This window comes from Salvelinus namaycush, chromosome 2, assembly GCF_016432855.1.
Source record: "Salvelinus namaycush isolate Seneca chromosome 2, SaNama_1.0, whole genome shotgun sequence".
NCBI lineage: Eukaryota > Metazoa > Chordata > Actinopteri > Salmoniformes > Salmonidae > Salvelinus > Salvelinus namaycush.
The window spans coordinates 34983354-34997633 of NC_052308.1; the positions used below are offsets into that span (position 1 = coordinate 34983354).

General features: G+C 44.4%; 1 protein-coding gene across 1 annotated transcript; it reads right to left on the reverse strand.

The window, feature by feature from the left end:
• Positions 1-6422: 6422 nt before the first annotated feature.
• LOC120062046 (tubulin alpha-1C chain) lies at positions 6423-9855 on the reverse strand. Its single transcript, XM_039011855.1, has 4 exons — positions 9736-9855; positions 7880-8102; positions 7644-7792; positions 6423-7536 (listed from the first exon to the last, which is right to left on the reverse strand). The coding sequence occupies exons 1-4, from the start codon at positions 9736-9738 to the stop codon at positions 6562-6564; spliced, it is 1350 nt and encodes a 449-aa protein (XP_038867783.1). The 5' UTR covers positions 9739-9855; the 3' UTR covers positions 6423-6561.
• Positions 9856-14280: the final 4425 nt, after the last annotated feature.

The following is a 14280-nucleotide window of genomic DNA, read 5'->3' on the forward strand; positions in this document are numbered from 1 at the left end:
GGTTGATATTTGGTGCCCTGTAATTTTGCTAACTATCTATTTCGAACTATCTATCTCTCCTTACTGTCTCTGTCTGGTGGAGCCGAAGGTGCCTGGGAGCAGGGAGTGAAGCAACAGGATGTCCGACTGAGGAGTGCTGTGGCTTTTATACACACGAGCTGTACATCCCATCTGCCTTACCCCCATCCCCCGCTGCCTCCCTGCAAACACCCCCTCCTCAGCCACACCCTACTTCCCTCCCTCCTAGTCTCCAGAGCCCCTGCCTCCTTCCTCTATCCATCACTCCTCAACATACATGCAGTCTTAGGCCACTCCCTGGCCCACAGTAGCAGGCCCTCTTCCCCCTATGTTTTCTCTCTCTCTCTCTTCCATCTGCCCCTCCCTTTTGTCCATAGCAGGAGGCCTAACTGTTTCCCACGTTAATGCCTTTATCTCTAAAGATGTCCCCATCGCCAAGCCCACCTCCCCCTCCTCACCTTGACAGCTGATATATCCTTTGTAGGATGCTGTGTCTGCTCCCTGCTTTTTTTTTCTCAAATCATCTCCTCCTGTTGCTTTGTCCCACTCCTTGTCACTCTATCATCTGTCTTCTCTTTCACTGTTAATATCCTTCATTTATCTGTAATGGTCCAGTAGATGTGCAGAAGTGATATCATCAGCATCAATTATGTAAGACATTGGAAAGTTGTTCAACAAAGTACTTTGTCCAAATAAATCCAGAAACAGACATTTGTTTTATTAATCATGTTCTTATATCACAAAGCTCATTTGGTTAAGACTGCAGAGCTGAATTTATTTCCTATTTCTCTCTCTTCCCTTTATTTCCACGGTAATGGAATACTATATTGATATTCTGGCAGGCAAGGGCTATGACTGTGCAATTTAATCCTGCATGACCGACTGGTTTAGAGTGATCTCTGTTTGAATCCTGAGGGGTGAGATCTACTCAACAGCTCAGCAGATTTCAGAACAACACTTTATTGTTCTTATATTTAAAATCCGGTCATGTCCTCTGAGCTCAGACACAATGACAATGTAAATGTAGTATTTTCATCTTTTTGTGGGTATTGTAGTGAGGTGCGTACTGGCGGCAGAGAAGTCAGGCGCAGGAGAGCGAAAACTGATTTACAACGGTTTCGTTTAATATCCATAAACCACCGTCAACAGAACAATACAATAAATGGGTCAAACAAAACCCGGTAAATACCAGCATACCGTGCATAAGCACTACAAGAAAACAATTACCGACAAGGACATGAGGGGGAACAGAGGGTTAAATACACAACATGGAATTGATGGAATAGGAACCAGGTGTGATGGAAGACAAGACAAAACCAATGGAAAATGAAAAGTGGATCAGCGATGACTAGAAGGTTGGTGACTTCGAATGCCGCCCGAACAAGGAGAGGGACCAACTTCGGCGGAAGTCGTGACAGGTATTTTGTTCAAACTGAGACAAAGGGTTTTAGAAAAAATGTATATTGGTTGACCAGTCTAACTTTTATTGTAACAAAATTAATGAAATACCTAATGCTTACTTTGCAGTACATGGGTAGGCTCTGGACTGAGTAAGCCTTGAGAATCTGAGGGAGAAGCAGCAGGTTTCCAAGGCGATAGACTTCTTCATGTGTTCCTCATGAGTCCAAGGTGTGCTGCTGCAGGACAGAGAATTAGTGGTCTGGTGACAAAGAATTTGGAAAGTGACTAGGAGGAATGCTAGCTGTCCGATAAGGTGTCATTAGCAAAAACCACCCCCCACTAGTGACAAGGAATCTAAGAAAATAAGTCAAAATTGACATTCCAAACAATTGAGTCATATTCAAAATATACAGAAGCATTATATGTTGATAATGAGTGAAATAATAACTTCTTACTCTATTGAAAATGGTATACTACAGTGCCTATTGCTCAGTTGTTGCTCAGTGTTATTGTACTGCAGTGCATAGCCTCAAAGCAACATGTCAAAAAGTACACTGTGAAGTTCCAGGAAGCCTAAATGCATTCTACTGCAGAGGCAAATTAGTTGCCAGCTCTGTATGTTGGGTTGTGTGGGTTAGTGTGCATGTACTAATTAGCGATTTGCATCTCTGAACACCTGTGTGTTAAGGGAACACGGACGCCACAAATGGTGCACTGAAAAATACTGTCAGGTGCAACTGTGTTAAAAACGGTTAAAAGGGTATATTTTTCATTTGTGAAATTATTTTTATGTGATGTGAAAGTAGAAGGCTTTATGTTTCTAGAACCGTACCGCAATTGAGAGTCGATTCACGTTTAGATGGACTATTTGGCTGTTTTGACTGCCAGAGCCAATTCGCCTCTAAACAGAACATGTAAGGTCCTGGTCTATAAGAAGTAAGGTTAGGCTCCTTTAGTCCATAGGTGGGCAAGCGAAAGACATTCTACCAATCCATTTTAATGTTGAAGCAATGCAGAGCATGCACCTTGTCTACTGTGGGAGGTTTTCCCTCTCTTTACAGTACATCCCTACCTCCAGGTACCTCTCTCCCTCCCCCTCTCCTTCTCCCTCCCCCTCTCCTTCTCCCTCCTGCTCTGTGATTTGCTCCCTCCCATTCCTCTTCCATTAATTTTGAGATCCAAAGACACAACTACATTTTTGCTCCCAATTATTCAACAATCTCTTTAAAACATTTCATCCATCAAAGTCTCTCTCTCTACGTATGGCTGCATGAGTGCAGCAGTACAGCACTTGGCCAGCTGCTACCCGTGTCTGGCTTTCTTGGTAATTCATTTCCTGTGTGATGGGCCTTGCACCATGATCTAATCAACCTGCCTTATAGTAAAGAACCTAGTCTTTCGCTCCATCTCTCTTTCTCCCTGCTTCTGTCTTTCCTTAATGGAAGATTACATACTGCAATTTTTCACTGTTCCTTTTTTCCCGATAAAGACCAATATTCTCAAATGGCAACTGATCAGATTTCCCATGACCTGAGTCTCTATCCCCTCCCTTCACACACACACACACACACACACACACACACACACACACACACACACACACACACACACACACACACACACGCACACGCACACGCACACGCACACACACACACACACACCTCAAAGCTATCTTATCTCACTGTAAAATCTAGGACACAATCACCTTCTGATGTACAGATATCATATTTCCTGTATTAGTGCTTCCACCCAGCAGACATACCAAGCAGCATCCATTTCAAAGACATGAGTGAGTCCAGCAGCTCGTAATTAGAGCAACCATGACATGCTTCATTTTTCACTTGGCTAAATCTGCAGTTAACCATCTATCAGCACTGACTACACAGGTCAGACCAGGTAGGTAATGACCGTGTGAAATGTGCATGAAACACATCGTGCCGACAGAGAGGGTCACCTCGCTTCTAGTCCTTAGGAAACTTTTGCAGTATTTTGGTTTTTATGCATTATTTCTTACATTGTCAGCCCAGAAAATCTTAAGTGTTATTACATACAGCCGGGAAGAACTATAGGATATCAGAGCGACGTCAACTTACCAGCACTACGACCGGGAATACCACTTTCCCGAAGCGGATCCTTTGTTCGAACCACCCAAGGTATTCTAACTGATTCCAGAGGCTGACCCAACACAATGTCGCCGCAGAAGAGGTAGACGGAGCGGCCTTCTGGTCAGACTTCGGAGGCGCGCACACCACCCATGGCTTCCGAGTATATTACTCACTAATGTCCAGATTCTAGACAACAAGGGAAATGAAATTAGGGCAAGTGTTGCTTTCCAGAGAGAAAGTAGGGATTGTAACATAATCTGTTTCACGGAAACATGGCTCTCTGGGGACATGCTGTTGGAGTCGATACAGCCACCGGGATTCTTTGTGCGTCGCACCGACAGGAATAAACATCTCTCAGGGAAGAAGGGTGGAGGTCTATGTTTCATAATTAACAACTCATGGTGTAATTGTAAAAACATACAGGAACTCAAGTCCTTTTATTCACCTGACCTAGAATTCATCACAATTAAATGCCGACCATATTATCTCCCAAGAGAATTCTCGGCGGTTATTGTCACAGTTGTGTATATCCAAAATTCCAAATTTCTTCAGCCTTCTTCACCAGACTGTCTGTGTGGGTGGACCATTTCAGTTTGTCCGTGATGTGTATGCAGAGGAACTTAAAACTTTCCACCTTCTCCACTGCTGTCCCATCGATGTGGATAGGGGGGTGCTCCCTCTGCTGTTTCCTGAAGTCCACGATCATCTCCTTTGTTTTGTTGACGCTGAGTCAGAGGTTGTTTTCCTGACACCACACTCCGAATGCCCTCACCTCCTCCCTATAGGCTGTCTCGTCGTTGTTGGTGATCAAGCCTACTACTGTTGTGTCATCTACAAACTTGATGATCGAGTTGGAGGCGTGCATGGCCACGCAGTCATGGGTGAACAGGGAGTACAGGAGGGGGCTACCCACACAGTCTACCCACACAGACAGTGTGGTGAAGAAGGCTGAAGAAATTTGGCAAAAACCCTCACAAACTTTTACAGATGTACAATTGAGAGCATCCTGTCTGGCTGTATCGCCGCATGGTACGGCAACTGCACCGCTCACAACCGCACGTCTCTCTAGATGGTGGTGTGGTCTGCACAACGCATCACAGGTGGCAAACTACCTGCCCTCCAGGACACCAACAGCACCTGATGTCACAAGAAGGCCAAAAAGATCAAGGACAACAACCACCTGAGCCACTGCCTGTTCACCCCGCTACCATCCAGAAGGCGAGGTCAGTATAGGTGCATCAAAGCTGGGACCGAGGACTGAAAAATAGCTTCTATCTCAAGGCCATCAGACTGTTAACAGCCATCACTAACACAGAGAGGCTGCTGCTGACATACAGACTCAAATCATTGGCCACTTTAATCAATGGAACACTAGTCACTTTATTAATGCCACTTTAATAATGATGTTTACATATCTTGCATTACTCATCCCATATGTATATACTGTATTTTATACCATCTATTGCATCTTGCCTATGCCACTCGGTCATTGCTCATCCATATATTTATATGTACATATTCTTATTCCATCCCTTTACTTAGATTTGTGTGTATTATGTAGCTGTTGTGGAATTGTTAGATTACTTGTTGATATTGCTGCAGTCGGAACTAAAAGCACAAGCATTTCGCTACACTCGTCATAACATCTGCTAACCATGTGTATGTGACCAATACCATTTGTTTTGATTTGATTTGGCATGAGGCAACATGCTCTGTATGTTATCATTCTCCTCCTGCTTATCTAACCTCAACAGTCAAGCTCTAAGTTAATGATCTGCAAGTAAGAACAAAAATTATAAATAAAAGTATAATTCATAAAGTAATTGTGTTATAACAGTACCGTAAACCATTCATAAGAAAATGCCATGCTAGGGAGACGCCATTGTATTCTATTATTTTGTCATACACAGATTACTCAATATTTGTACATAATGGAGCTGCTGTCTGGAATGTTAAAAGAATGTGGTCTCAGACTTTGGACGCATAGCCGCAGGAAGTTGTTTTGGGGGTAGGTGTACACTCTGTCCTCATCTCTGGCATTATAGCCGAGCCAAACAAAGGCCAGGAAAATATCAGCCCATACCTCATTTCAATGCATGATACTTAGAGGATTATTTAATCAGACCCAGACCACTTCCACAAAAGACAATTCAAATATTCCAAATCTCAAGAGGTTTCCAAAATAATTTTGCATACAGTAGACACTGCAACCTTTACTCTCCACCGAAGATCTTATATTCAAAGTTCAGGCCTACTTCATTTCACCTCAGCAGTCAATTGCCTGTAAAGGAAGAGAATAGGAAATGCTGTTGTAGCTTGTTATAAACATGTTCACGTCACTCACACAGGGAGTTGATGACACCGGTATAATGTAATAAGATGCTCTTTTATAGCTCTGAAGTACAGGTCAGAGGTCTTTAATATTAACACCGCTAACAGTAATTCCGAGGACGACTATTTGTAATTGAAGGGTATGTGGATACCATCCAAAAGGCTATAGCAAAGTGCCCCTTACTGACATCAAATTACTGAGGAAAGGTAGCTAATATATATATATATATACAGCCTAAGCGCACAATTATCGATGACATACACAAACTTCCTCTAAATTAAACCAGAATGCTTCAAATGCTCAATCAAGAACAAAGGAGTAGTTTTGCTGAAGAGGGATCAAATTTCACATTTCTATGCACCAGTATCTTTGGTTCTCCTATTCCGACTATATTTGCATAGATTTTATGAAACAGTCCCAACATTCAGCCTCATTCAGAGAAAGCTGTGATATCCAACACAGCAGAGCAATCATAATGAGTGCTGTATTATGAGACATTACTTTATCTAATGTGGATGCCAAGTTATCATTTGATTTTGTATGCAGGGTAATGAACCACAAACAAGTTTACAAACATTGAAATTGACTTTTATTGCAATAAAGAAGAGCAAGATTTAAAAGTCAAGGTTACAAAGGGACAGAAAAACATTGTTCCATGAGGAATGGTTGAATGTGTTGAGACAGGCTGAAGTTTCCTGATACTTCTTAGTACTCTTCTCCCTCATCCTCTCCTTCCACGCTATCTGCTCCCACCTCCTCATAATCTTTCTCCAGGGCAGCCATGTCTTCCCTGGCCTCAGAGAACTCTCCCTCCTCCATACCCTCACCTACGTACCAGTGCACGAATGCACGCTTGGCATACATCAGGTCAAACTTGTGGTCAAGGCGGGCCCAAGCCTCAGCCACTGCAGTGGTGTTGCTAAGCATGCACACTGCCCTCTGAACCTTGGCCAGATCTCCACCAGGTACCACAGTTGGGGGCTGGTAGTTGATACCAACCTTGAAACCAGTTGGGCACCAGTCTACAAACTGGATGGAGCGTTTTGTTTTGATGGTGGCAATGGCAGCGTTAACATCTTTGGGCACAACGTCGCCACGGTACAGCAGACAGCAGGCCATGTATTTGCCGTGACGTGGGTCACATTTCACCATCTGATTACATGGCTCAAAACAGGCATTTGTGATCTCTGAAACAGTCAGCTGCTCATGGTAAGCCTTCTCTGCTGAGATCACTGGGGCATAGGTGGCCAGGGGGAAGTGGATACGGGGATAGGGTACCAAGTTGGTCTGGAACTCTGTCAGATCAACATTGAGGGCACCATCGAATCGGAGGGAAGCAGTGATGGAGGACACAATCTGGCTGATCAACCTGTTAAGATTGGTGTAGGAGGGACGCTCGATATCGAGGTTCCTACGGCAGATGTCATAGATAGCCTCATTGTCTACCATGAAAGCACAGTCTGAATGTTCCAGGGTGGTGTGGGTGGTCAGGATGGCGTTGTAGGGCTCAACAACAGCTGTGGACACCTGGGGAGCTGGGTAGATGGAGAACTCAAGCTTGGACTTCTTGCCATAGTCAACAGACAGGCGTTCCATCAACAGGGAAGTGAAACCAGAACCGGTGCCACCTCCAAAGCTGTGGAAGACCAGGAAGCCCTGGAGGCCAGTGCACTGGTCAGCCTGGAGAGAGGGAGGAGAGATGTTTCACATTTATTGTTAATTGAGTAAAGTAGGCAGGCTGTACCATGTACAATAAGACATCACTAAAGGTTCTTTGAGATTCTCACCAGTTTGCGGATCCTGTCCAGAACCAAGTCGATGATCTCTTTGCCGATGGTGTAATGCCCACGGGCGTAGTTGTTGGCTGCATCCTCCTTCCCAGTGATCAGCTGCTCAGGGTGGAAGAGCTGGCGGTAAGTTCCAGATCGCACCTCATCTGGAGAAAGATCAATTAGCTTTTCTCAAGACTAAGGAGATATACCAATGTTAGCAGAACCTCATTGTTTCAAGACAGTGATCTTACCAATGACAGTGGGCTCCAGATCCACAAACACAGCCCTGGGGACGTGCTTGCCAGCTCCAGTCTCACTGAAGAAGGTGTTAAAGGAGTCGTCACCTCCGCCAATGGTCTTGTCACTGGGCATCTTGCCATCTGGTTGGATCCCATGCTCAAGACAGTACAGCTCCCAGCATGCATTGCCGATCTGGACGCCAGCCTGGCCCACATGGACCGAGATACACTCACGCTGTGGGAAAATGAACAATCACGTAAAATTGAGCGCTCAGATATTAGTAGTCTTTCCTACAGATGAGTTCCAGTTATTTAAAAAAGCCTTTTCACGAGGAAGCCATTTTGTCTGTATGGGCTTGTGTACCTGTATGTTTTCAAGTTATGCATAGCTTTGAATCTAATACAAGCACACCCTGGTCACCTGACTTAGTGTGTAAGTGATTATATGCAGCTATGAGGGAGACAGACCTGCTCTGTGTTGGTGCTGCAGAGGAAGCACATGACTACAGGCAACAGCTTTTGGAGTAGAGTAAGTCTATTCATGGCCCTAAATTATTGAGGGGTTTAGCCTCTTCCAAATTTAATCAAGATTTAGACAGAAATGTAAGGATACACTTCCAGACCATTATTAAAATAGGTTTTGGTGATTATTAGTGTATAACTTAGGTTACTACATGTCAATGACTCATTTTAAAGATGTATATTTAAATCAATGTGGCCTAATCAAACCCATGAGAAAGAATTGACAGGATTTACGTTTTACATCCGTGTTATTGGCTATGGCACTGTCATTCGGTGCTCATGACAATGGGAATGATTATAGCTGTCGACTGTGGTAATCCTCGATGTAACGTTACTGAAAATCAGCATGGCAAGGATTAGCCATGTATGGGGCTGCAGAAAAGCCCTGATATGGCACAATTGACACTAGCCTACTCTGAAGAGTGGAGTTGTTTTTTTCAGCAACCCGATTTTTTGTTTGTTTATCTAAATTGATTCAGATTGAGCCAAATAGGCTATGCCATTGCATGGGCAACTCCCCTTTCCAACGAAACGAAATGGCGTCGTCTAAAATAAAGTGTACAGGTCTATGCCTCTGGAGTGTAAGGGACTACAATATAATCGGGTTATAATGATTGATATAGGCTGGAGCAGCCAGTCTTGTTTCCTTTATTTGCACAAGATGAGAAAGCACTACGTGGTCTGACTCTCGGTTTATTCAGGTATTGACAAGAATGTAACGACATCTGCCTACCCAGACATTATTATTCTATAAAAGGTCCTGCACCTCGAACTTCCACCGGCGACAGGCTATAAAAACATATCTGCTATAAATCACGATTAAGTCATCTCGACGGTGTGTCAGATCATTTCCGATTTTACTGCTTTTGCATTGTAGACTAGTAATGAATATGACCACGACACATGTTCACTACAAACGCGTGTCACTTTCCGCAATGCAACAAAGCTAGAATAGCCTACTATGGTCAATGAGCGAGGGGGAGAGGAGGAAAGGACTAAGTGCCGTCCTACATAAGGAATCAAAGACCTCAATCTGTGGCGCAATCCTAGAATTGACAGTCACCGTACGTGTTAAAAGGGTCACATTTGAAGCCTAACAAATTAAATCATATGGCATTTTCAAATGTAGACTATTTGTGTCACATCGAGTAATGTCTGTCACTGTGGGAGAAAAAAAAATCATACAAAATATAAATGTGTTAGACAATAGAAGATATAGGCAACAGGTATTAATTATGGTGTCATGTTTTATTGATAATCCATAATCAAATTTTATTACACGATCATGACACCATATTTAAAGAAGTCTACATTACAATTCTCGTCATTTTCATATTCAAACTTACCATGTCTAAGATGAGGAGTTTTATAAGCGCAGTAAAGATAAAATAAGAACCCGTAGATTAAAGACCAACTCTCACCGTCGGACCTTTAGGAGTCTAATGTGAGAAGTTTCAGTAATGTGTCAGGGTGGGGCTTTATATAGGCTCCTGATTATGACGGTCCGCCACATGTGGGCGGGCTTTAGACTGAAATTTACCGCCCACCTGGGAAAAAAAGAGGCGTATTTACTCGTTTTATTGGACCATTTGAACATGTAGGCCTACGTGAATGATGAGGACCACGAAAGAAGGAAATGGCGTGAAAGAGTGTTACCTACGACCAACCGTATCATGTCTAAATGGATCCATCTTTTGTCAAATTTACTTCAAAAGTTTTTCTGCTTTTTTTGCATTTTAGCTAACCCTAACCTTTTTCCTAACCTTAACCTAATTGTCCTAACATGCCATGTTAATTCACCTAACCTACTGCTTAAGCTCTTCTAAACCTGCTACGAAAAGTAAATTCTGACAAAAGCTGGATATGCTCCAGCCATGATCCTACAACCAAAGTACAATGCCGTGAAGATAAGCAAATTCCCACAGCAAGGTTTTACAACTATTTTGATAGCCGATTACTTTGAAAATGATAACAATGTAGAACTAACCTTTGACACCATCTTTTTCTGTCATCTTTAGGTTTTTTATTTGCCCTAGGCTATATGATTTTGCTTTAGATGTAATCATAATTCTTGATTTATTTTTTGGATCTGCTTGATATAAGCCTATTGCAGCTGAGAATCTTTCTACATTGACTTTGTAACTGTAATTCGGAGGACACAGCTGTCATTTTACTGATCTCAAGGAAGCACTTCTCCCTCTTCTTAAAAACTTTGCTGAGTCTGTTGGGTCATTAAAGAGGGCTACTGCACAAGGTTATTATAGTTTGGGTTTTACATATTAGTTTGAATTTATATTCGTTTTTCGATTTTAATTTGGAGTTTAGTATCAGTTAGTTTTCAGACCTGATTTGCTATTTTGATTTAGTTTCAGTTATATACAAATATTTATATTTCGTTTTTGTATTATTTAGTTTTACTGTTATGGACAGGAAGCATGCATGGGCCAGGCTAGGAGCCATTTGTGTTATATAGTTTGTTGTGTGTTTTTTGGGATGTCACTTCTTGCAGCCTGGGGCCAGTAATACATAACGTGAAGGGTTATAGGTTTTGTTAGGTTTAAAGGTGCAATCAGCAGTTGCTTCATCCATTTTTGGACTTATAAATTAATGATATGTACCCATTGATTCTTGAAGAATATAACTTATAAATGCCTCATGAGCTTTAGTTCAACTGTCAATACCCATCAGAACTGTCCCGCCCTGACCGTAGATTTCTTTGTATGTTTCTATTTTTAGTTTGGTCAGGGTGTGATGTGGGTGGGTATTCTATGTTGTAGGTCTATGTTTTCTGTTTAGTGTATGTCACCTTGCAGAACTGTTTCGCTTTCGTTTTTTCCTCGTTGTTATTTTGTTTAGTGTTCAGTTTTGATTAAATTATTAATATGGACACTTACCACGCTGCACCTTGGTCCTCTTCTATTTCTCCCGACGACAATCGTTACAGAACCACCCACCAACAAAGGACCAAGCAACGTGGTGAGAGGGACTCCTAGACAGGTGAGCAGCACTATGTGGACTATGAGACAACCTGGGAGGAGATAGAAAGGTGGTCGGTTGACCCAGGGAGAGTGCCGGAGCCTGTCTGGGATTCTCTGGAACAGTGCGAGGAGGGATATCGGAGAATGGAGTTGGCGACACGAACACGGCTGGCAAGGAAGCCCGAGAGGCAGCCCCAGAATTTCTTTGGGGGGAGGCACACGGGGAGATTGGCGGAGTCAGGTAGGAGACCTGAGCCAACTCACCGTGCTTACCGTGGCGAGCGTCGTACTGGTCAGGCACCGTGTTATGCGGTGGAGCGCACGGTGTCTCCAGTACGTGTTCATAGCCCGGTACGTTACATTGCAGCTCCTCGCATCTGCCGGGCGAGAGTGGGCATCGAGCCAGGAAGGAGTTTGCCAGCCCTGCTCTCCAGGCCTCTAGTGCGTCTCCTCGGCCCGGGTTATCCTGCGCCAGCTCTGCACACTGTGTCTCCAGTGATGATCCATGGCACGAAGCCTCCTGTGATGATCCATGGCACGAAGCCTCCAGTGATGATCCATGGCACGAAGCCTCCAGTGATGATCCATGGCACGAAGCCTCCAGTGAGGATCCATGGCACGAAGCCTCCAGTGAGGAGTTATGGCACGAGGCCTCCAGCGTCGCTCTCTAGTCCGGAGCCTCCAGCGACGCCCTCTAGTCCGGAGCCTCCAGCGACGCCCTCTAGTCCGGAGCCTCCAGCGACGCCCTCTAGTCCGGAGCCTCCAGCGACGCCCTCTAGTCCGGAGCCGCCAGCGACGCCCTCCAGTCTGGAGCCTCCAGCGTCGCCCTCCTGTCCGGAGCAGCCAGAGTCTCCCTCCTGTCCGGAGCAGCCAGAGTCTCCCTCCTGTCCGGAGCAGCCAGTCTCCCTCCTGTCCGGAGCAGCCAGAGTCTCCCTCCTGTCCGGAGCAGCCAGAGTCTCCCTCCTGTCCGGAGCAGCCAGAGTCTCCCTCCTGTCCGGAGCAGCCAGAGTCTCCCTCCTGTCCGGCGCAGCCAGAGTCTCCCTCCTGTCCGGCGCAGCCAGAGTCTCCCTCCTGTCCGGCGCAGCCAGAGCCTCCCGCCTGTCCGCCGCTGCCAGAGCCTCCCGCCTGTCCGGCGCTGCCAGAGCCTCCCGCCTGTCCGGCGCTGCCAGAGCCTCCCGCCTGTCCGGCGCTGCCAGAGCCTCCCGCCTGTCCGGCGCTGCCAGAGTTTCCCTCCTATTCGGGGTCCGTTGTAAGGGTCCCCAGTCCGGGGTCGGCGGTGAGGGTCGCCACTCCAGAGGTGCTACATAATGGGGCCAAGACTAAGGTGGAGTGGGGTCTACGTCCCGCACCAGAGCCGCCACCGCGGTGAAATGCCCACCCAGACCCTCCCCTATTGGTTCAGGTTTTGCGGTCCGCACCTTTGGGGGGGGGGGGGGGCGGGGGGGTACTGTCACGCCCTGACCATAGATTTCTTTGTATGTTTCTATTTTTAGTTTGGTCAGGGTGTGATGTGGGTGGGTATTCTATGTTGTAGGTCTATGTTTTCTGTTTAGTGTATGTCACCTTGCAGAACTGTTTCGTTTTTGGTTTTTCCTCGTTGTTATTTTGTTTAGTGTTCAGTTTTAATTAAATTATTAATATGGACACTTACCACGCTGCACCTTGGTCCTCTTCTCTTTCTCCCGACGAAAATCGTTACAAGAACCCAACATATAAGCTTTTTTACTCCAACGTTTATAAACAAAGTAAATATAAACAAATATTGTAAAGCCTCAAAACATGGGTGAAACTATAATTTTGGATATCATGGATGGTCAGTCTTTGTATCCATAGCTCTGTCTATGAATTTTAGAGCAGTTACATTTCCCCAGCTCCATCCCTCAGCTTTTTACCAAAACTGCTGATTGGCCCTTTGCATTATAAAGTCAATCTCAATATGACTTGGATTTAAAAGGAATAGCGATGAAACTGGTAAAAAAAATATGGTGAAAGGTAACTCACCCATGTTCACACCAATCCAATGCTTTTTCACCTCAGTAGGACATGTAAGAATAATCAAGTTATCTACTAGCCGATTCTTTCACTGTTAGCTAGTGATGGCTGATAGTGATGTAGTCTCGGATATCCTAGACCTTGGAGCATCGTAAGCTAGGCAAGCAACCTGTCTGTCTAGACAGCATAGACTGTAAAAAGAATAGACGGAGCCATCGATGACGTCACCTCATATTTTCCTATATGAAGTCTTAGTGGCGCATTTGAAGATCAGTGTCGCCATCTTGCTTCATGGAGGCGTTTTTGGAAACATTGCATGCACAGTTTGAGCTACTCTAGGACGTGACGTTGCAGGCTAGCTTATTGCTGCTCCCTCTCATTGAGTATCTCAAGTTGAAGGCCGACCGGGGTACTGCAGGCTGCAAATGATCCTTATAACTTCAAGGACATACTTCTGGTGAAATAGAAGCAAGTATTGATACCATGATTGTGTTCAGATAATTTTTTTTATACCCATTAATATTGACCACGATCTTGCTTTTGGAAAACATTGCCTGCAGTACCCCAGTAGGCCCTGAACTTGAAGTCCTCACTTAGAGTGGGCAGTTCTCCCCTGGTGAAGAGATACTAATAGTGATGCACAAACTAGGCCTATTTCAAACATCACCATCTCCTGGCAGCATTTACCCACCAGATTCATTAGCTTGAAAACACCATTTGAAAACCCCATTCGATTTTTGAACATAATTCATGATGTTTTACATTTTATTAGAGTTAGTTTTAAAGTCAAGGATAATAGTTTCAGTATAGTTTTAGTTTTTCAAACGTGTTTGTGAATTATTGTATTTCAGTTAATTAAATAGATTTTTTCATGATTAGTTTCAGTTTACTATAATAACCTTGCTATTGCATGGACAGTGA